This window comes from Pinus tabuliformis, chromosome 7, assembly GCF_031772625.1.
Source record: "Pinus tabuliformis cultivar Carrire ecotype Pingquan chromosome 7, CPIR1, whole genome shotgun sequence".
Taxonomy (NCBI): Eukaryota; Viridiplantae; Streptophyta; class Pinopsida; order Pinales; family Pinaceae; genus Pinus; species Pinus tabuliformis.
Window position 1 is genome coordinate 1,420,414,285 of NC_142293.1, and position 24,698 is coordinate 1,420,438,982.

At 35.9% G+C, this 24,698-nt stretch overlaps 1 protein-coding gene across 1 annotated transcript in view; it reads left to right on the top strand.

The window, feature by feature from the left end:
• The window catches only part of LOC149252992 (putative F-box/kelch-repeat protein At1g12870), a 66,713-nt gene extending 53,111 nt beyond the window's left edge, over window positions 1–13,602 (top strand). The window contains exon 3 of the mRNA XM_089454329.1: window positions 12,667–13,602. Coding sequence (XP_089310455.1) covers window positions 12,667–13,602 — 936 coding nt within the window. The remainder of the gene's footprint in view (window positions 1–12,666) is intronic.
• Window positions 13,603–24,698: the final 11,096 nt, after the last annotated feature.

Below are 24,698 nucleotides of genomic sequence, written 5' to 3' on the forward strand. Positions count from 1 at the left end.
GGGAGATCTTCTTTGGATAAGGGAATAACATAGCTCAAATCTTGAGGAAATTTGGTATGATGGGTTTCAAGTCTATGGCTACACCTATGCTTACCAATCTAAATAATCCAAGTGATTCTGCTTTAAATTCATATTGGGAGGATCCCGCTATGTATGGGTAGTTGATTACATCCTTGATGTGCATGGTTAACACCAAGCCAAATATTTTATTTGTTGTGAATGCCCTGAGCTAGTATATGGTTTAGTCTAAGCTTGTATATTGGGTTGAAATGAAGCACATGTTGATGTACCTACATGGTATAGTTGGATATGGTTTGAGATATGTCTCATGTGTTGAAGTGAGGCTATAGAGGTATGTTAATTCTAAATGGGTTGGGAGTGAAATGGATATAACTATCACCTTAAGGTGCTACTTCAAGTTGGGATCAGTTATGATATCCCTTTTTAGCAGGAATCAAACTTCTTTTGCGCTTAATAAAGTAAGATAAGAGTATATCACAGCCAGTGCCACAAGTCAGGGATCAATGCAACTTCTAAATTTTCTTATAGGGATATTTAATCAGGTGCTAGAGAAGACCTTAATATATTATGATAATCAAATTTGTGTAAATATTTTGAAGAATCTAGTATTTCATGATAGGTCAAAGCACAATGACATAAAATATCACTTCATCCGAGATATGCTCTAGAAGGGAGAAATGAAGCTCCAATACATATCCACAAATGAACAAATTGTTGGCATTCTCACCAAGCCTATGTCTAGGGGGGGTTATACTTCTAAGGTAAGCTTGGCATGATGAAAAATGTCTCCCTCATTGAGAGGGAGTGTTGATGGTTTTATAGCATCGGGAAGACATTCTCCCATGGTGTCATGTTGATTTGACTAGGGGAGATTGATACAATCACCCATGGGTCCATGTTGATTTGGATAGGGTTGAATGGCCCAGGGGAAATCATATTTCTCCCATGGTACCATACTGATTTAGCTAGGGGAAATTAGCCCATGATGCTCACATTGTACTCTAGGATGGGGTGATCTATTCTTTATAGAGCAGGGTTAAATTATTTATTGATTGGAGCCTAATGTTGAGCTATGATGTAGGCTCCATTAGTGAAGGCATTTCTTGTGTTTAGGTGCACCTTGATGAGTCTCCACTCAACATTAGAGTTCTATATAAATAGACAAGCATGTGAGAGGAAAATCATCAACATATCAAGCTCATTGAATCTTTTCTAGTGGAGGAGAAATTTGGCCAAAGAGAAATATGTTGCTACAAATGATCTTTATCATTTTTATCTTTCTTTAAGAGGCCACATGTGTGAGGAGGTTGACTGATTTGACCAACTGAGTTGACCATAACTTTATCAAGTTTAAATAGATTGCACGTGTGATCCTTCTAGCCATTGTTTGACTTATTTGACCTTAACCGCATCTGGAGATAGTTGAGCATAGTTTGAATTTTACCACAACCACACATGTGAGGGTTTGACTAAATTATCAAATGCATGGACAACTTTGACCATCATTGAATGCATTGACTTCTAATTTTTTATTGGTTTGACCATCATTGACTATAGAAAATCTCAACCAAGTTTGATTAGTATTTGACTTGTATTTGTTAGCATTATGAGACAAGTGTTGTCCTTGATGGCAAATCACACAGATGACAAATTAGAGTGTAGTAGGTCAGTAGCAAAGAATTGATGATCAGACTACAAAGAATGAAGAAAGAAGAGTATATACGCAGGTTCACTATATACCAAGTAGGGTATACACGCAGGTTCACTATATACCAAGTCACGTATACGCAGGTTCGCTATATACCAAGTAGGGTATACACGCAGGTTCACTATATACCAAGTCGCGTATACGTAGGTTCGCTATATACCAAGTAGGGTATAGACGCAGTTTCATGAAAGGAAAAGTGCGTACATGTCGGAAAGCTTATTTTTGGTCCGTGGTAGTTAGTCCTCGGTATTTGAACCTATGGTTTTGGACCATGGTATCTCGACAAGTGTGTTGATCCCAAGTATTTGGCTCTTAGTATTGATTTATTATGGTTTTGGACCGTGGTATTGAGCAAGGCCTAAGACTATAAAAGGAGAAGAACATCATTAGGAAAAAGTATGGGAAAAGTATTGAATATCTGATGAAGGATGAGATCCAGTATGCAGGATATGGGATGATGATGCATTGCTTGATCTGACCTAAGGAGGGATCTCACTAGTGGATGGAGAACAAGATCTAAGGATAGATCGAGATCAAATGGTTTTATATGAACTATCTCTATATGATTGATTATGTTTATTCTAGATCTGTATACTGACGCTTGTAATAATCTGAACTGGGTATAACTTAAGTTTGAAATCGCTGCAAGTCATGATTGAATATTTATAGATCTGTACGCGGGTTGGCTTTGGTGTAAGTACGTATGTATGCAGGTTGAATTCATTGTAGTAGCGTATACCATTTGAGCTATGATGTCTGAAGTTACAGATGGTTCTGACTGTTGATGAGTTCTGATGACAGTTTAATGGTGTCAGTATTCTGCATATCTTGGTTGGTTGATTGTGTATTGATGGATGAGAACCAATAAGGATCAGGATCATAATGATTCATATTTATGAGATCTGATGGACTAGATCTAGGTGCTAACGCATATATTATCCTGGTATATGTCATGATCTAGTTATGTCTGAAGTCCGGAAGTGCAACAAAGTTATGAATAAGTGATTAATGACATATACGCTAGTTCATCTTGATGAAGTTGCATATACACACAGTTTCGACACTTCCAAGTAGCGTATGCACTCTGATGCATGATTTTGATGGTACAGTTGGTTCTGATTGTTATTGCAGAGTTCTGCTCTGTGTTCTGGTGACTGTGTTGTTGACAGGGTTTCAGTGATTCAGAGATTGATGATGCTAGTATTCATTGTTTTGTCCTTCAATGATATTTATGGGTCCAGTATGAAAATTTGATGAAACGCAGCCTTCAGATTATAGTGTTGTGCTTCAGGAGTATCCAGTATGAAAATGTATGAAACGTGGTACCTGGAGGAGAGAAAATTGTAGGCCGGCGCCTATGTACTAGTATCTTAGCTAGTACAAGAGCAAAGGGGGTTGGAGCTCCCTTCTAGGAGGGTCTGGAGAACGAGAGAAGGTTGTAGCCTTCAGCAGGTTGTAGCCTGCGTGCTGCTAAAGGACTGCACCAGTACATTGTAAAAGAAGTTTCTTAATAAAGGAAGATAGAAACGAGTTGCAGCAGGTGGTTTTCACCTGCATTGGGTTTCCACCTTATATCATGGTGTTCATGCGTGCTTCTTGTGTGTGATGATCTGTTCTATTTTTACTGCTCATATGGTTAATGAAGTTCTGATGCACTAACTAAAGATCAACATTTAATGGATTAACTGAATCATAAGTATTTTGGATATACGCTAATTGCTTTAGACACAGCTGCGTATACACGCGGGTTCCCTTGAATGAAGTAGCATATATGTATCTAAGTATGGAAATGTAAAAGTTTTATTGATCTGATAATACTGATTCACCCGCCCCCCTCTCAGTATTATTTCCAACAGTATTAATTGCATATATTTCTAGACAAATTTCTGATTTGTAAACCTTTATATTGAAAGACAATTTCTCCTAAAGAAAATATTGTTGGGTTTCTCCCAAGGTAGAAAATTATTTCTATTGTGTGTGGTTTTATTTCAATGATCTTTATCATTTCCACTACATTTACTATTGATATTTTTTGTATATAATTGTTCAATGATATTAGTGGCATGAGAAAGATCATTTGAAAATCATTAGGAAGTAATTATCAGGTCATAAAATTGTATTCTACTACACATGCTATATAATTTCAAAAAGTATAAAGATTGGGTCATTCTTTTATTTTTTATTGGAGTGTGAAAATTGATATCATAATCTTTAGGCATGAAAAATACTCTTGCTATTCTCAATCTGTGTTTCATAATCAGAAGTATGATGCCTATGTGTGTTAACTATTTGATTAAGGGAAATTGAAATATTGGTTGCATATTATTGGAGCTTCGCATTGGACAAGCTGAATAGTGATGGTAATTTGCAATAAAAAATTTAATTGATGTCAGTGTTCATGTTAGTGGAATTCAGGTGAATAAATATCTTCGTTGTTGTTAAAGATTTGAAAGTTTGGCTTGAAAAGGTGGATTATTAAATTCACTTTCCACTAATCCCCATCATAATTAAATTTCTTGGAAATTTTAGTTTCGAAATAAATTTCCTTGATTTTTTTGAAACCATTCAAGTGGTGTCAAATTCAAGAGGTATTGAATTCATTTTGATAGTGTGGTAAATGGTTGTCAAATAGGATATTAGGAAATGTCTTCTTTTCAAACCCATTTGGTTCCATGAGCAGGATAAATATTTTCTCATGTATATTTGACATTGACCCTTTATTGATCCATTTTTCACGAGTCCATTTGCAAGTGTTTTTGGGTCAAATAGTATTTTTGTGTTAGAAGAATTCTTTGACAAACAAAATGGTTTCATTGATGACCATGAGTATCACGAACTATAGTTTGCTCGACAGGATATTGTACTTAAAGAGATACTATTTATTCATGAGGAAGGGCATTACAAATTGGGTCAATAACCTATTGTTGAATATCAAGATGACAACCAAGCAAACAAATGATTAAAGCTGTAGTAGAGATAGAAAGGAAATTAGTGTTTGTTTACGGGAGCTAACAATTATTATCCAAGGTACTCATCATCTCAATTTTTTTCATCTCAAATATCCAAAGTAACCTATTGATGAGAAAATAAATCATATTGTACACCTTGAACAACCAGGAGAATTGACCCTAATGGGGTGACTCACAAGGAGAACATGGAAGTAGATAAAACCTTGTTTGTGTGGAAATAATTGTTTACTCAGATGCTTGACACTAGAAGCAGTGGTAGGAAAAATGCACTGAGTAAGCATGCACTTCCATATTAGGATAATCCATCTCATAGGGTTTGCAATGTTCCATCATTTAACACTAAAAGAAAGGAAAAAAAAGACTTCAGATGAATGTGCTCCAAGCTAAAAATGTAATTGATTTCTCCACTAAGGGGGCATGTTGACATAATAATAGAGAATTATTGGAAAAACATTATTTATGTTTTGTTATACTTTCATTGAGATTGATTCTCTTATTTAAATTTCATATCCTATTATTTAGGAATCTGTTCAAACTACTAAACTACCTTGTAATTCAAAAATGTTTTCAAATGTCGGCATGTTGAATGTGAGAAAAAGTGTGTGGGAAACCTCTCTAGCATGAGTAGTGCCTCACCTGAGAGTTGCATCTCACTTTCTTTACTTTGTCTTACATTTTTTGTCTATTACAAACTTGAAAATAATTGTGAATTAGAAAATATTTACAAATAGGATTAAAAAAGATCCTCTTTAAGGCTCACGTGACTCCTATTAAGACTAGCATTACTCCTATTTTTTATATAGATGTGAAGTTTGGGGATGAAATATATTCAGAGAATATTGGAGAAAGATATAACAAATCCAAAATAAATTTATAACCTATAATCTCAATATTAAAATAAATATTCCTTTTGAGTGGTTCTTTCCTCCATTAAGAGCATGACTATGATTAGATACCTAATGCATAAGAACAAGTTAAATGTTATGGAAAAAAGAGGTTTTCTAAAATTGCTTCAAACTTTGGCCACAACCACCTTTAACAGAATCTAGGATAACACAAGGATGTCTAGTCTTGGCTAAACCATTGGCCAATAAAGGAAGAGATCATTTCATAGAATATGGATAATATTAAAAATATTTTACATCAAAATTTAAGGAAAAACACTAGTGATGGAAAATTAACATATCATATAGAGGTGATCAACTCTAACATAGAAGATTGGAATTATCTCTCTATTCATACTAGAATAAAAAAGAAAATATGTAGCGTTAAAATAAAAACAATTTCTCATGAGTTCTATAATCAAATTTGGTGTGAAATAATTTCGAAAACATCATGGATAAAATAGTTTTTCATCTTTACAATACTAAGATGATTGAAGACGAAAACATGTATATTAAATCTCATTTTAAAAAGATTTTTCACGCTACAAACCTTCTTCACCTTTTAAAGAGACAAATTTACAAGGATATTGGAATGGTTTTCTTAATGTTTTTTAAACTAAAATGCTAAAGAATTGCGAATAATTACCTAACCTATGAATTTAAACCAAAATTTATCTCAATGAATGATACCCATTATTTAGGTTGTGAGATCTCTAATAATAATAATGAGGTAATTTTATATTTTGTTGGTTCAGGTTTTTGGTTTTCTATTTAATTTTACTTTTTACTATGTGAGTTATGAAATTATAATACAATATTAATTCATTAACCCAGTAAATTTATATTTCGTGGAGTTCTGGTTGGTTTATGTGATTTTTGTAACACTGTAATAATAATAATCGCGCAAATTTGAGGGTTTTCTGTTGTAGGAAGGTAAACTCAATATAATGGAAGGTGCTCAATACAATTAGTAGAAGTGATGGGAAATATTGAGTAGAATGTAATATTTAGGGTTGGGTGTGACCTGAAATATTAGGTAAAATTTAATAATATTACATTTTAATTAGTATTTCTCCACACCCCTAGCCACTATTTATTAGGTGGGGCTGGTTATAAATATTGGGTAACATATAATATTGTAATATTATATTTTATGTAATCAATATATTTCTAACAATTAATATAGATGTGTTCCATCTATAATTTTAATTAATAAGAACAAAAACTTAATATTTACAATATGACAAGATTTTTAATCATGAATATTTACCATAGATATTATTAACTTTTAAGTACGTTCTTTTACAATACCATGGGCTAATACCCACAAGAGAAAGATAGATAGGGAGCGGAGGGAATAAAATTATAATACCATGGGCTACTACCATGGTTTATCAATACCATGGTCCAACTAGACTTTTGATTATTATGTTATGGATCTAGGCTTTTAATTGTTACAATACCATGGGTCAATACCATGTCTTATCAATACCATGCCCAAAAAAATAACTTGTTTAAAAATAAAAATATTTTACAAATATTTTATTTTAATCTAATTTTATAACATTTTTTAATGAAATCTAAGAGCAAAAAGGTTATAATTACTTTTGAGGTATATCTAAACCCTACATCCTCAAGACTAATAACAATATTTTCATGGAGATTAAATGGAGTTTTTAATAAATTAAAGAATGAGAATATTTTTATATATACACATGTGAAATTTATATAATATAAATAATATTATAATGAACTAGGATAGATCCATCTTAACTAGGGATCCAAGCTAAGTGAGAAAGAAAAGTGATTAACAATGATAGAGGAATGATAACGCATGATTCTTTTAATTTTTTTATTATTGAATTTTCTTTAACATGATTGATCTGAAATATAGGTTTAATATTTTACAACCAATTATGTTTTTTATTAATTTAGATACTTTCTTAAATACAATACAATGGGATCATATTTAAGAAAGAGAGTGAGATGGAAGGGGGAATTTGAGTGTGGGAGAGAGTCATAGAGGTGAAAGACATAGTGAGAGAGAGAAGAGGGTGAGAGAGGGAGGGAGAGAGATGGATTTGGAGGGGGAAGGATAGGGAGTGGCAAGGGAGAGATGAAGATTGAATGAGGGAGAGAGGCGACGAGAGAAGAGAGATAAAAGGAGAGGATAAAGATAGGGATAGAAGGGGAAGAGAGAGACGTGGAGACATAGATATGGAGGGGGGAGAGAGAGGGAGAGATGGAAGGAGAGAGGGAGGGATATTGCGACAGAGTAGGAGGGTGGAGAGAGAGTGTGTGTATGATGGGGAGAGAGATGGAGGGAGGTGGGAGAGAAGGAGAGAGAGAGAGGAAGGAAAAGAGAGGATTTGAGAGAGACGAGAGAGAGGGGGGCAAATAGATGGAGTTGGAAGGGGAAGAAATAAATAGAGTGAGAAATTTGGAGAGGGAGTGGCAAGGAGAGAGAATGGTAGATATAGATATATATGGGGTGGGGGACGGTGTAGAAGAGAGAGGAAAAGAGATGGAGGGAGGAAGAGGGATAGATGGGGGAGAGAGAGAGAGAGAGGGAAGGGTAAGAGGGGGAGATAAATGGACATATAGATATATATGGGAGAGACACAAATAAGGAGAGATGGAGAGAGGAAAGATTTCAATGTAGATGTTGAATTATAATTCTATTTAATACCTTGCACTAGTTGCATTGATTTCAACATAGATGTTGATTTCTACTCATATTTGATTGCTTGCATTAGATGCATTGGTTTCAGTGTAGATATTGATTTCTAAACCTATTTGATTTCTTGCACTAGATGCATTGATTTCAATATAGTTGTTGATTCTAATCCTATTTGATTATTTGCACTAGATGCAATGATTTCAACATAGATGTTGATTTCTACTCATATTTGATTGTTTGCATTAGATGCATTGGTTTTAGTGTAGATATTGATTTCTAATCCTATTTTATTTGTTGCACTAGATGCATTGGTTTCAGTATAGATGTTGATTTGCACTAGATGCATTGATTTTAGTGCAGATGTTGATTTTTGATTTCATGCAACAAGATGTATGGTGTACATTAATTTCAAAGTAGTTAGATTAATAGTGTGCATTGATTTTAGTGTAAGCACATCTCTACCTCCTCCATCTATATCTCTATCTCCCATTGTCTCTCCTTCTCTATCTCTCTATCGCAACCCCTAAACATACACTCTCTCTATATATATATTTATTTATCTCTCTCTTCGTTCCTCCCTTTCACCTCCCTCTCTCTCTCTAAAATTTCTCTCTCCGTATATATATTTATCTCTTCCTCCCTGCCTATGTTTTCCTCTCTCTTCTTCCCTCTCCCCCCCATCTGGATCTATATCTCCCCTTGTCTCTCCTTCTCACTTGCAAAACACACACACTTCCTCTAAATGTGAGCACATAAAAATTATTGAACCATAAATGCAATACTTGAATTTTCATCCTAAATAAAATGTTTCCTTACCCCAAATGTTTTCTTCATGAAACTATAAACTATTTATAATTGGGTTCATTCTTATTATTCCCATTTTCCATCACTCAACATTGTTAATTACTTTGCATTCAAAGGCAGTAATAGAAAATAACTACCATTCAAAATTATTTGTCGTTTAACAATCCATAAGTCACAATTATTGACTTTGGAGAAAACTAGTATTAATATTGCAAAACAACAGAGACAAGCTATGTTGTTTACTAGTTAAAAATTTGATATGTTGTTTACTACAGTAGCTCGAGCTAAATATTTGAATGGTCTATGATTCCAACTACACTTTTCATATGATCAATATGAGAAAATGGAAAAAGTAATGGTTGTGACAATAGGAATAGTAAAAGAAAATTGTTTCACATTGATAGAAAAGAAGATTGTTTGTAATTGACAATATTACATTTTATATCAATCAAAATTGTTACATTTACACTTTGCACTCAAAAATTTTATTTCATCATTTTTTAAATTGACCAAATTAATCTTAGACATATTTAGCATATTTAAAATGATCAAAATAATCACATGTTCAGCAAATTTTGTATGATGGCACACGCCTGAAACTAGCTTAGATCCATATTAACACCGGATCTATCAAGTGTCGAGAGGGATCAAATCTCTCGAGGTGCAAATCTTTCTTCAAGTTTTTCATTCAAAAAATAGGTTTTCACCTCGAGATATTTGATCCCTCTCTGCGCTTGATAGATTAGGTCCCTCTCGGCACTTGATAGATCTAGTGTTAAGATGGATCTAGGCTAGTTTGATATGACACTTGTGACTTCTCCATATATTTTCTTAAAATTTATCAAGCTAATTAAAAGGGTAGAAAATATATAATTACTTTTGAGATAAATCTCAACCATTGATATGTAAATAATACTAAAAACATGTTAAAGTTAAATCCTTACAATCCACCTAATAATTAAATTAAAATTATGGATATTTCATTAAGGTAATAAAAAATAATAACAAAGTTGAAAGATTTGAACTCAAGCAGTAGAGGCATATATTATTTTTGAGGCCATGTAAGGTTCAAATATCTAAGACATATAACCAAAATATGTATTTCTAGCATTAATAACCCCTCCAACAAATCTCTGAAGACATATAACCATAGTATGTGTTTATGACATTAGTAACCCCTCCAAATCTCTGAAGACATATAACCATAATATGGCATATATTGTTTGTGTCAGGTTCAATATTGTTTGTTTCTGACATTAGTAAACCCTCTAACAAATCTCCAGATAACCATAATATGTATTTCTGGCATTAGTAATCCCTCCAAATCTCTGAATACGTATAACCATAATATATGTTTCTGGCATTAGTAACCATAATAATTTAAGACATATAACTAGAGCATCCATCATAATGATAATTAACTTAGATCCATCTTAGTTTGATGTTGTATTTAGAAAATGATGGTGTTGAATCCATGTAACCCATAAAGGTCAAACTTTTTTATTGGTATGTTTTCACGAGGGGTTTGTATGGATATATTCATGGGTGGGGAAATATTACATTGTATCTAATATTTTTTCTACCCCATCCACTTTTAACTAGGTTATATTGGGAAAAATATAATGTTATAATATTACATTTTATGTTATATTTCCCCTCAAGTGGTCCACTTTTGATTGTAATTTTTCTTTATATTTGAAGTTTGAAAGTAAATAAACTCAACCATAAAATTAACACAGGTGAGGTGAAATATTGAGTAAAATGTAATAATATTACATTTTAATTAGTATAATTAATATTTCTCCCCACAACGTGATTATTATATTTTATAGAATTCCTCTCACCCAATTCACTATTAAAAAATTCCTTTATATTTGAGGTTCATAAGTAAGCTTAACTCTTATGTAACATTTGAGCCCAATGTGGTAGAGATGTGGTAATCTTTAACCTTTTGACTTAGTAAAAATAAAATAAAAAACGCAAAATTAATATTTATATTTATAATTATAATTATAATTAATAATTAAACCAACATAGATTCATCTTAACTTGGGATCTACCAAGAGGGATCAAATTTATTGACATACAAACTTTTTTAAAGTGAAAAAAGATTTAATCCTTCTTGATGCTTAGTAGATTTAGAGTTAAAATGGATCTATGCTAGTGATAATAATAAAGAGAGTAATTAATATAAAAAGTTAAATGGCTATATCAATTAATTATATGCTCAAATATAATAAGAAAATATAAATATAACTATATCTATATATATATATATATATATATATTAAGGTAACTATGACTTGGGGTCATTGAGTGGCTGCTACATTTACAGGCAATGATTCACAGTGATCCATCAAAGATGGCTTAATATATCGGGCTTAACCCCAAGAAGATTTGACCTTGTGACCTAGACAGGGTACTTAGCAATAAGTGACGGATTTATAAGCAGTGATTCATCCATCAAAGGTGGCCCAATATATGAGGCCTAACCCCAAAAAAAACTGACCTCATAACCTAGGCAAAATACTTAGCAATAAATTCTACACAAATTAAATTAAATTATCCCTCAAAAATAATATAATATAATAATAAATTAAATAAAAGTAAAAAATAACGAAATTTTAATAATAAGAAAGGATGTGCAGAGTCATCCAATTCTAGTGAGACGACGTCCATAGTTTTCTCCTTTGACCCCAATAAATATCCCAATACATGGACTCTCATCCAATAAATATCGCTTCATCTTCATTCACTCACTGTTCGGTTTGGCTCCGCCACTACGCAATGCATGCCCGTTCGGGCCGCCCGGGCAGTAGTAGGTAGAACTGCCTGCCTGCACTCATTCGGCAAGGGAGAGGTCCTTCGACAAGGAAGATGTGGGTTTAGATATAGTTTAAGTTATGATGGGTTGTTTTTAGTGTAATTTTTTGGTATTTTTTTGTGGGTTTTAAAGTTTAATTTTTTTAAATTTGGTAGGAATTTATTGAAATCACAAGTTTGCTGGGTAATTTTTGCACAATTGAAGTGCTTTCAGGTTTTTCAGAATTCTGAATAGATATATAATGAAAAACCCAATTTAAATAACATAAATCAAAATTTCACCTCAAAATTTTCAGCCATTTCACCAGATTCTACACCAAATATCCAAAAAAAAATAAACTAAAAAAACTCCTAAATATAAATATAATGTAGTTACCCTAACATAGTAAATATAATGTTATTAAGTTTCAGTTACATGTCGTTTAAGTTAAGTTTTAGGTTTAGAAACTTATGAAATTATTTTTAAGTATGACATTTATTTTTCAGCGTATTCTTTTTTTGCTTGCGAGGAATGGAAGCCTCTAATTAAGTTAAGATTATTTTTTTTATTATAGCACTAAAACTTACTGACCTTGTTTAAATTAAATCCAATTTTGTTAATGAAATTATGGTATTTATTTTTCACCAGCATTCTTATATATATTTTGTGAAGTTGAGAAGGTGAAGGAACAATTAAAGGTCGTCTGTTCTTGATTGATATATCATTTATAGTAAAAAAAATTGTGCAATCAACCAACAAATGGAAACAGTAAACTTTTTTGTGCTGTCAATCAACAGATGGAAACAGAAACGCATATTTGGGATGCCTTGCCCGACAATTTACTGTGTTCGATTTTAGCGAGGCTTCCTGTTCGGGATGTTGCCAGAATGAGGATTGTCTGCAAACGATGGAAAAATCTGTTACCTCCTGGCGATGCCCTGCAAAGAATTGATCCAAACTTTTCAGTGAATTCAATCCCTGCATTTCTCATTCAACTCTATTGGGATCCCCTATATCAGGAGCCGTGGGTCATAGAATTAGCACACGGTGGTGGTTCGGATATAAATATTTATAAAGCCCTTTCTCCAATTAATAACCTAATCATTGTGGATTCATGCCAGAGCATCTGCCTCTGTATGAGAAATGGAGACAGATTGAATCTTTCCCTATTCAATCCTGCTACCAGAACCTGGAGACAACTCCCTCGCCCTGCCGATTTTAACCCACATTGGCATTTCAATGCACTGCACTTCGACGCTACCCTGAGGCGTTGCACTGTCTTGCTCGGTCAAATTACTGGTAAAGAACGAACTGGGTATGTAATGGTGTTGCAAATTTATGATTCAGAGTCCAATGCATGGACTAGGGTTTCCATGAAAGTACCCTTCTTCATTTATCCTCATGGCAAGGGTTTCTATTCAAATAGAAAGTTTTATTGGATAATGGCATGGCGTGCCATCTATTTCATGGCAGCATTCGATATTGCAGAGAGTAGTTGGACACAAATTACACTGCCAGAGGTTTGCACAAGTATCAGCCCGCGCCGGCCAGCATTTCTTTATTTAAGTGGCTCCGATGGGCAAGTGGTGTTAATACGTCGGGAAGAGAAACGTGAGCGCAGTATCCGCATGTGGAGATTAAATGATGTTCGAGACGCTGCAGAATGGCATGAACCGCATGATATATGCATGCCAGAATGCGAGAAGATTCATTTGTTGGCAATAAACGGTTGACAGTGAAATGGATGTATATTTGTTATGTTGAACATAATGGAGAATATTGTAGAATAGGTAAACTTGGTTAGTTTCTATTTCTTAGGATGTTGTTCTAACTTCCTTAGAACTATGTATTTTATTTAATGTGTAATGTTGATGATCAATGTAGAGCGTTCTACAGAGCCATACTCTCATGGTTCAGACTCTCTTTTGTAGCCCTGACCAGTGGCTTTTATTTTTATTAATACAAACATTGTCATTTTATCATGGTATCAGAGTGTTAGGGCTGAGGAGCCTATACACTAGTTGGTGGCTGGTTCTTTAAACCGAAATTGTCACATGTTTTGAGTGCACAGCCGTGATAATCACTATTAAATTGTCGCAGGTTTTGAGTGTACAGAGGCGACGGTCACAGAAAATTGATGAAAAATTGCGAGTCTCTGAAATTGGGCATATTTTAGAGACTAGTTTCAGAGATTGGGCAAATATCAGCGACAGTTGCGACTAGTCTCAGAAAATTGGTGTATTTCAGTGACTAGTCTCGGATATTGGGAAAATATCAGCGACGATCGTGTAAATCAAAGAAATTGCAAAGGGAGCTAAGAACAAGGCTGTAGCTATTAGAGAAGCTAAGTGGGGAAGCCAAGAACAAAGTTGTAGCTGACAACAAGAGGTTGTCTGGAGGTTGAGAAGAAATCCACAGAGATCTGCGCGTGTGTTGTGAGATTTAACAGCAGTGATCTGTCTCTGTCACAAATCTGAGGTAAATTTAACATCTTTTACCTGTCGAAATTTTTTTCTTCTAAATTGCCAAGATGAATAACAATATATTTGAAGCATGCACGAATGAGCATAACAAGCTCGATGGTTCTAATTATGCAAATTGAAAGTTTAAGATGCAGACTTTGCTAAAAGCACAGAATGCTTGGCAAATTGTGAATGGGGATGAGTTGAGGCCCGCGGCTAGATTAGCATCGGTCCCAGATTGGGAGAAAGGAGAAAGAAGAGCAATGACAATGTTAAAGATGTCAGTGAAAGATTGTGTTATACTGCACATCAAAGAAGGTAAGTCAGCTAACGAGATCTGAGGAATTTTGAAGGGATTGTACGAAATTAAAAATTCAAATCATTTTTTGTTCCTCAAGAGTAAGCTTTTGTCCATGAAGATGGAGGAGAATGAAATGATTGCTTCATTTGTAGCAAGGATCAAGGATCTGAAAACCAAATTATCAGATATTGGTCATACAATGGACGATACAGATCTTGTGACCATTACAATGAATGGTGTCACTGATGATTATCAGATGTTCATCACTGGGATCAATGCCAGAGAGAAGATCCCACACTTTGAAGCGCTGACAGGTATATTGATGTAGGAAGAAGAGAGGAGATCGACTCTGAAGCCCTAGAGTGCCGATCTTGCATTAGTGGTGAGGAAGAACTTCTACAAAGGGAAAGGAGGTCCACAATAGCAAAATGGAGCAAGTTCACATAAACGGCCAAATCTCACTCAAGGTATGCATCTGAATAAAAACTACTCTAAAACAAAATGTTTTTATTGCAGAAAATTGGGTCATATTGCTAGGGAATGTAGGAAAAAGAAGTATCATGAAGAACAACCAAAGTTAAAGAGACATGCAGGTCATCTCGTGAACAGTGATCAGGTGTAGAATTTGAGATTGTTCATGGCATAACGTGATGAAAATGTTGATGCAGACATTTGGTATGTAGATTCAGGAGTGTCAACACACATGACAGGGAATAAGCACTTGCTAGAGGACTTTAAAGAGATCAATGAAGGCGCATAGATTTACCTAGGAGATAACAAAAGCCATCAAATCAAAGGATGTGGGAAAGTTTATGTCATTCTACTTGATGGTAATATTAAACAAATTTATAATGTAATGTATGTTCATGGCATAACAAAGAACTTGATTTGTGTATCAATGATTACAGATCAAGATTTGAAAGTTGAATTCTTTAAATCTAACTACTACATTAAGGATCTGCTAGATGGAATGAAGACAATTGCTATAGGAATCCGAACAGGAGGACTGTACAAGTTGGATGTGAGACCTGCACCCGTTCGAGCATTGACAACAGTGAGCCTGACTACAGAAGAGCTTTGGCACCAGAGCTTCGGCCACATCAATTACAATGATTTGATGTTACTACAGAGGAAAGAAATGGTAAGAGTTCTTCCTGTGCTAAGGCAAGTACATAATGATTCTGATGCTTGTACTTTAGGAAAAATGCATAGAGAAGAATTCCCAGTTAGAGTATAAAAGAAACAGAGGGATATATTGGAGTCAGTGCACACAGACCTTTGTGGTCCCATGCAGACAAAGTCATTGGGAGGTGTAGTGTATTTCCTACTATTTATTGATGACTGTACAAATTTTTCTTAGGTGTATTTCTTAAGTAAGAAGAGTCATACATTCAAATACTTTAAGCAATTTAAAAATATGATTGAAAGACAAATAGGGAAATAGATAAAAATTCTTCGTTCTGATCAAGGCGGAGAATATAGGAAAGATGAGTTGATCAGATATTGTAAAGATCATGGAATTTTGTAGCATTTTACAGTACCCAATACTCCACAGTAGAATGGAGTAACAGAAAGGAAGAACAAAACTCTGGTGGAATGTGCGAGAAGTATGCTGAAAGGTAAGAATCTTTCCAATGGTTTTTGGGATGAAGCAGTGAGTACTGCAGTTTATTTAAAAAATAGGAGTCATATAAGAAGTCTTGATTTTAAAACTCCTTTTGAAGCTTTGTATGGATATAAGTCTACAGTAAAACACTTAAGAATATTTCGATGTAAAGCATTTGCCCACATACCAAAGGAAGATAGAAAGAAGCTAGACTCAAAAGCCATCAGATGTACTTTTATAGGGTATTGTTCGTCATATAAAGCATACAAATTATTTAATCCCTCTACTCACAAGATCTTTGTTAGTAGAGATGTTAAATTCCATGAGCAGGATGGTGAAGAAATTGATGAGCACTATGATGGATGGAACATTCTGTACTTTGAAGAAGAAGATGCAGAGAACAATCAGGGTTAGCAGCAAACAAAGGCAGAGGAGGAACAACAACAGCAACAACAACTACAACAACAACAACAGAAACAGATACAACAACAGTAGCAACAACAACAATAGCAATAACAGGGAGAAATAAGTTTTGAAACCACCACCCCACCACTCAGGAGATCAAATAGCCATGGAATAGGAATATGATTCAATAATCAGAAACAACAGTTGGGAATTGGTAGAACTTCCTAGAGGAAAATAGGTCATAAGTTGCAAATGGTTATATAAACTAAAAATCAATGCAGATGGAACTATAGAAAAACTAAAATCTAGGTTGGTTGTAAAGGGGTATACACAAAAACAAGGGATAGAGTATGAAGAAACCTTCGCCCCTGTAGCTAAATTGAATACCATCAAAATGTTAATTTCCTTAGCTACTAAGAAACATTGGATGATGCAACAACTAGATGTAAAGTCTACATTTCTGAATGGAGAACTGACAGAAGATGTTTATTTAGAGCAACCAGAAGGGTTTGTCCAGAAGGGAAAGAACATTTATTCTATAGGTTGAAGAAAGCACTCTATGGACTAAAACAATCTTCCAGGTCATGGTATGAGAAAATAGATTCATTTTTTCTGCAAGCTAGCTACAATAGAAGTAAGAATGACCCTAATCTTTACACCATGAAAGATGAACAAGGGTGCATAGTGTTGATTTCATTATATGTAGATGATTTGATAATTACAGGTAATGTTATATATCTAATTGATGAAATAAAGTAGCAGATGTCACAGATGTTTGAGATGAATCATCTCAGTGAACTCAAATACTATTTAGGTCTCAAGATCGGGAGAGATTGAGGTCAAAAATTTCTGTCTCAAGCAAAGTATGTCAAAGGCTTGTCAGAGAAGTTTAGAATGGATCAGTGCAAGTCTGCACCGGTACCATTGTAGGAGACCATCAAATTGCAGTGTGAGGATGGCTTAAAAGCGGTGGATGCAACACTTTACAGACAGCTAGTTCAGAGTCTGATCTACCTAACCACCACTAGACTTGATTTGGCTTATGCAGTCAGCATGTTAAGAAAATTTATGTCTAAGCCACTTCAAATCCATTGGAATGCAACGAAGAATGTTTTAAGGTATCTACAAGGTACTCTAGATTATGGAATTATTTACACTGACTCTTTTGATGTTAGACTGACAGGGTTTGTAGATTTAGATTGGGCAGGAAATGTACATGATCACAGATCTATAACAGGTTATGCATTCAGTCTTGGATCCGGGGTGATCACTTGGAGCAACAAGAAGTAGAACAAAGTCTCCTTGTCCTCAGCAGAAGTAGAGTATCAAGCCATGTGTGCAGAACGTGCGAGGCGGTTTGGTTGCGGAGACTTCTCCAAGATGTTGGGGAAGAATTGACAGTCACAAAAACAATCAGATGCGAAAATCAAAGTACAATCAAGCTATCCAACAATCTGGTGTTTCAAAAAAGCACAAAACATATTGATACTCAATTCCATTTTGTAAGGAAGAAAGTACAATCTAAAGAAATTAATCTGGAATATTGTAATACATGTGATAATGTTGCAGACATTTTCACTAAGCTCCTTGGAAAAGTAAAATTTAAAATGTTTAGGGAGATGTTAGGCATATATGTGAACCCGTTGTCCATTAAGGGGGAGTGTTGAAGATAATGGAGAATATCCTAGAATAGGTAGAGTTGGTTCATGTAGCCTCTGGATAGGAATTAGTTTCTATTTCCTAGGATGTTGTTCTAACTTCTCTAAAACTATGTGTTCTATTTAATGTGTAATGTTCATGAAAAATGTAGAGCGTTCTGTAGAGCCAGACTCTCCTGGTTTAAACTCTCTTTCATAGAGCTGACCAGTGGGTTTTATTTTCATTAATACAAACATTGTCATTTTTATCATGTTCAACTTAGAGTGAAAATCGACCTAGAAAATTTCATTACCAGAGTGGTTTCGCGGGGACCTGCGATTATTTCAATGGTTTCTTGCAACCTTCGAATCCAACAACATTTTGTGGCCTTAGGTAGTGAAAAGTTTCAATCAAATAATTAATATATTAAGAAGCAAAGGTCCCTGCATTTCACACTTCTTAATTCAGTCTGTCCGGAGTACAATATCATACTATCAAGATTTTATTTTTTAAGCAGAGAAAACAAGTTTCCTGTAATTTGTTTGACGAGATTTACAGGTCAGACATTCTGTTCCAACCAGTATTCAGGATTCTATGTTTACAGAAAATGATTCTTTTGTAACACAGAATTTAGAATAAGACCAAATTATCAGAATATAAATTTTGATGGGAAATTATTCTTTTTCAATATGGAAATTTGAATAAGATGAGATTACCAGAATGCAGAGCATATTCTTTATGAATTGTTAGTGTTAGAATTTTGTGCTTCAGTGTTGCTATATATAATTTTGATTTTTAATGTAAGAATTATTCTCCAGCTAGGTCTTTACATGTGCATATTTTAATAATTTAATATTTTGGAAAGAAAGATAATCTTTGATGGGTGGAAAGTCTATTGGAAATATTGAGCCACAAAATTTTTACACAGTGAAATACAAACATCATACAATAATATCAGTTTTTTCATGTACAATGCAATTTTAGAATTGGAAATTTTTTCCATGTAAAATTCTATAATTATTATGCTGAGATTTGTTATAATTGATAACAATTCTCATCCATTTTGCCCATGATGGATTCCAATATCTTGAAGACTTGATGAATGGTATACTGGTCCTTTTTGTTGAACACTGATTTCAGTATCATTCTGTTGTGCTCTACAACAACCCCCCATTTCATAACATTTTCATTCACAAAAAATTAACATATGAAATGGGTCCCTTTTAAAAATTTAATTGGCATCAATGCTTTTGTGTTCAAAAAGGTATGATAATCAAATGAATTTATGTATTTAAGCCTTTTTGAATAATAGTATTCCAATAATAAAACAATCTTTTGCTATTGCGATAAAGCGATCGCAAGATCGCATATCGCAATGACATGAGAAATATATTAAAACGGCACCTTGTTCTCTGCCGATGCGATATCGCTGTCGGCGATTGGCGATATTCCATGCACACCTAATAAGGGCACATAACTCACGCCCCGACGCGACGCAATATCGGCGATCGGCTATCGGCGCTGCCTCATGTGGGAAAAAACGCTTTAAGTTATAAACCCCGACCCGATGCGATATCGCTATCGGCCGTTGGCAGAATCCCATGCACTTTGATAAGGCGCTCGGGTCTTACCCCCGATGCGATGCGATATCGCAATCGGAAATCGGTAAATCACTTTATATGCACTTTGTAATGTTTCCACGCGCTAGTCCGATGCGATGTCGCAATTAGCACTCGGCATGATCTTTTCCTAATGATTATGTAGCATCTATTCCCCGATGCGATGCGATATCGCTCATCAGCGGTCGACATTCTCAAAAAGTCATCGCTTGAAGTCCTAAAGTTATATTGATATCCGACTGATAAATCGCAAATTTCAAAATTCCGTTAAATGTAGGGATAAGGTAATGCATGTGTATTTAAAACTTTGCCCCTTCGATTAACGAACACTTGCGTTTAACCGCCAAAATATCTGTTGCACGCTTAAGGGGGTTATTCAGCCGGATAACGGTGTAATAGTCATTTAATGGGTAGCAGGCCTTAAATCACCATTAATGCATCTGCAATATCTTCCCAGTGATTGGATCCGCAGCCACTTTTGGGAATTAATCTCACCACGCTTCAAATGATATATCTTTCCCGTTATGGATTGTCATTGTTATTTCCTTGTTACGATTTGTCTTGCATTTGTGTAGAATTCATCAGTTGAGAGAAGCCTGAGCATGATGGGGAAGAAATCCAAGAGGACCGCGGGCTCCGCTGCTACATCTGTTGCAGGACAAGCTGCCGCAGATAAGAAGAAAGGCCTAATTTCAGACACTACGTGCACTGGTCTCACTAGGACTTCATGGCAAGACACATATAATCTACTAGAGGCTGAGCAACCGAAAGTGACAGTGACAGAGGCTAGTGTGGATGTACTGAAGAAGTCCGATGCTACTCTCAAAGACTTGGCCGATTCCTTCCTCCACAGGATAGCAGCCAGAGAGCAAGTCCTTCCCTACACTGATGTAGTGCGATGGGAAATCGAGGAAATTCCAATGATCGATAGAACATTTCACACAAGGGATGGAAGGATTTTCGGGTCGTTCAAGCCAGAGCACCTAAGGCAAATGTATCATTTGCCCGAGCCGGAGAAAATCTATAACAAAGCCTTCGTGGAGAAATTTGCAGCCGAAAATGAAGTACAATCTGAACCCATCCGGGATTGGAGGCAGAATCCGGCCAAACACAAGCACGAAAGCTCGGGTAAGTACTCCGTCGACTCTTTGGCTTCTCCCTATTGCTATGCGGGAATTATGATGTGTAGGCTATGGGGGTTACATGACTCTGCTAATTTCGACATAGAAATGGTTCCCCTGATGGAAGCAGCTGTTAATAGTATAATCATGGATTGGGCCACCATTCTTTCTGATAAGTTGGCCGTAGCTGTTCGTGACTTTAGAGCCAAATCCATAGTAACCGAAAGGAAAATCCCACCATTTTATTATAGTGCTTACATTATGGATACCTTGTGCTTTAATTCTGAGTTTCCTATCCTCGGTTGGAGGTGGACCACCCAAGACCCTTCACCCATTCATGTGTACCATCAGAAATTGTGGAAGTCCTCTTACAAGGACCATTTGTATCAAATTTGCAATGGTTTTATGGTTCCCATTCATTATTCCATTTTTGATCGACCTATTCCCAAAATCTCCTATCTGGCTTCCTTCGACTTACCAGCTGTAGTAAGTTGGTTCGGAGAAGACCATTTTACCTATATTAGGGTTTTTGGGAGCCAGGCCAAGCCGCATGTTCTCCCTTTATATGTTCCAGACAAATTGTTGGCCCGAGAAATCTCCTATCAGATTATGGCCGAGAGTGTCACACAAACGCTCAAGAAATAAAAGAAGAGGGGCTGGCCCTCTTTTCCTTTGAGAATTGGTGTTTTTACTCTGCATGATCTCAAGCATGCAGAAAAAGAGGCAACAAAGATGCAAGCTTTATCCCTAGCCACTATCCCAAGCAGACTCTATGATCCAAATAAAACTGCCTACACTGCCCTAGAACAGGCCAAATTAACAAAAGTTGACCATCAAGAGGATATGTTTGATGACCTGCTCGTCGCCGCCGATACAATAAGCCAGGCCAAAGAGCTTGCTAGAATGAGATATAATGATGAGACGTTAACTGAATTCAATAAACTTAGAGAGCAGAGGTTGCAAACTCTACCTCTAGATTTATTGACAACAACCCCAGCGTCTTCCTCAAGCGAGCCTGGTCAGCAACAGACGAGCCAACCTCCTGTTACAACTAAGGAACAAAAGAAACAACAGGAGGAAAGGCAAAAGAAGCTGCAGGTAGAAAAGCAAAGAAAAGAGCAAGCTGAGAGGCAGAAGAAGGAGCAGATAGAAAAACAGCAAAAGGCGCAGAAGGATCAAGAACAGAGAAAGCAGAAAGAGATAGAGGAATAGAGGAAGAAGGAAGAAGAGGAGAAACAAAAGAAAGAATTGGCAGATAGGTAGTAAAGGGAGCAAGAAGAGAGACAAAGAAAAGAGTTAGAGGAGCAGCAACGAAAAGGACTAGAGGAGCAGCAGAGGTTAGAACAAGAAAAAGAGCGGAGCAAATCCCAGACAGAGCAACATAAACAGACCTCCATTGATCCTGAATTGCTTAAACAATGAAACCAATTCGATTCCATTATCAGTGGAAAAGAAGGCTCAAAAGACACAGACACCTCTAAGACAAGCGATGTACTAGATACTACTTCTTCTCAGGTTCTAAGTGGAACCAGCGGCCCACCCATTTCAAAGGATGTCGAGGTAATTACTAAAGACCCTTCCGATCAAACTGTTCTCCAGGTAGAAGATATTCCTCCCATGGATGTTTTCTACAACCCAAAGTATAAAGCCGTTGTTAAGCGCTCAAGGAAGAGACGAAGGCTTGATCAACCTTCTATCTTTCCTGAGCAAACAATCACGGGCAATGTAGTCTGGAAGGAGGAATTGGATCCCTCCGATGATCTAACAAAGTTGACGCAGTATGCGGGAGCCTATTCTGCAGCGACTATTGACAAGGCATCGGAGGTAAGTCTTCTATTGAAGACTAAGGACCAGGAGATTTGTGCATTACAGGCAGAAGTAACCGAGGCGAAAAACAAGGCAGCGCAGGTAGAAGAGCAGTTGCTGGCACAACAGCAAGAAAACAATGTATTAACCCAGCAACTGCAGACTGAAAAACAGAGAATCGACCAGAGCGCAATCCAGAGGCAGAAAGAATTGTCGGAGGCATTGGCACAGTTGAGAGCGGCGAATGAGCTGATGATGAAATCAAAAGACGAGCAAATAGCTCAACTATTAACGTAGCTTGAAGACATCAAAGGCACCCAGAAAGTGGAGAATTTCAAAGCAGAAGCAGCTCAAATAAATGACGCATTAATATCTCAGATTAGACTCCTATGCCGGCAACTTACTGAGGCTGAGCCATTATGCTAAATATCTACAGCAGTATGTCAGCAGATAGAGAAAGCCAGAAATGAGCTAGATCAGGCCGAAGAAAACATAGCCGGATATCTTGATTGGCAAGATTCTGATGTAGGGAAAGCAGCGAACTTGCCTAGAATCTATGAGACATACAAGGACATACTTTTCACGGAATGGAACACTCAGGTGATGAAAGCGGAAAGAGCAGCTTCAAGGTGTAAAATGATTGCCAGCAATATGATTGATTTAGTCAACAACACACTCTATTTGGCAAACATGATTTCCCAGTGCACACCTGGAAGCATAACAACAGCAAACATGATTGAACAAACAAGTTATCATGACTTGGAGGAAAAGGGAAGGTTAATCGCTGGGGTAAATACTTTAACCTCCGAGGCATATTGGCTCTTTCTAATCAAGCCACACACTCAAAGGTCAGCCCTCAAATGTTTAACAGATGCTCTCGGCTGCCTGATCCCCGACATTCAGGATGCCACATATGATGCCCAGCTCACTTCGCGTCTCAACACTCCACCGGAAATAGAGCCAATGCTGGCAATATGTCAGCTGAGGTTTAAAGGCAAAGAGGCCACCTGATGAAGTATTGCTGCCGACTGCCAGATCGCCAAGGAAGATGAAAGAAATATTTATTGATGCCAATTTAATAGCTTTTCAGTTTCTTATATATTTAGATTAGCCTAGTATTTATAGACCCTTTCATTGTTTTGGAAAGGGTCGTAAAATTTTGTAACAGACTTAAAGGCTGAAGTTTGCACTACTGTGCTTTAGCCTATATTCTTTTGTGAAACTCGACCGATAGTTCTTAATTTAACGAGAAGGCTGTTTTATACAATTGCGCACTATTGTCTCTTGTTTGGAATGCTTTCTGGTTTGAAGGAAGGACTGCGACATAGCGATTAATATACTGGATTGTTAAGCAGCTTACATGGTACTTTTATCTGCATCTGTGTTCTTTCGTCTTATATGAATTGTTGTGTTATTATTTTTGCTATTGTTGAATACATGTATGTGTTGTAACAACAAATCTTCATTTCGTTCCACTATTGGATGCTTTGTGATATGCCCTCTCTTTTAATCATGCATGTAGCAATGATATGAATAACAAAGTGTAGCAATTCGCTATTATCACTCTGCATAACTAATTATGCAGAGCAATCTTAAATGGTTTAAACATCTATGCTTTAGCGTTAGAGTCATCTATATGCCTGCCTTAAAGCACAGATTATCAAACGCTATGCTTTAAAAATTGATAAGTCCCGGGATTAGATTATAGTTAATATGTTTCACCGATAGTTTTAGTTGTCCGCTTATCACCATCATATATCATAAGTCACTCATCCATCCCATTTACTTATAATTCTTGGGAAATTGGTCCCATTATCCCTAGTCGGAGCCACTATTCCAAACGGAAAAGGAGTTGTACTAAGGTCCGGACC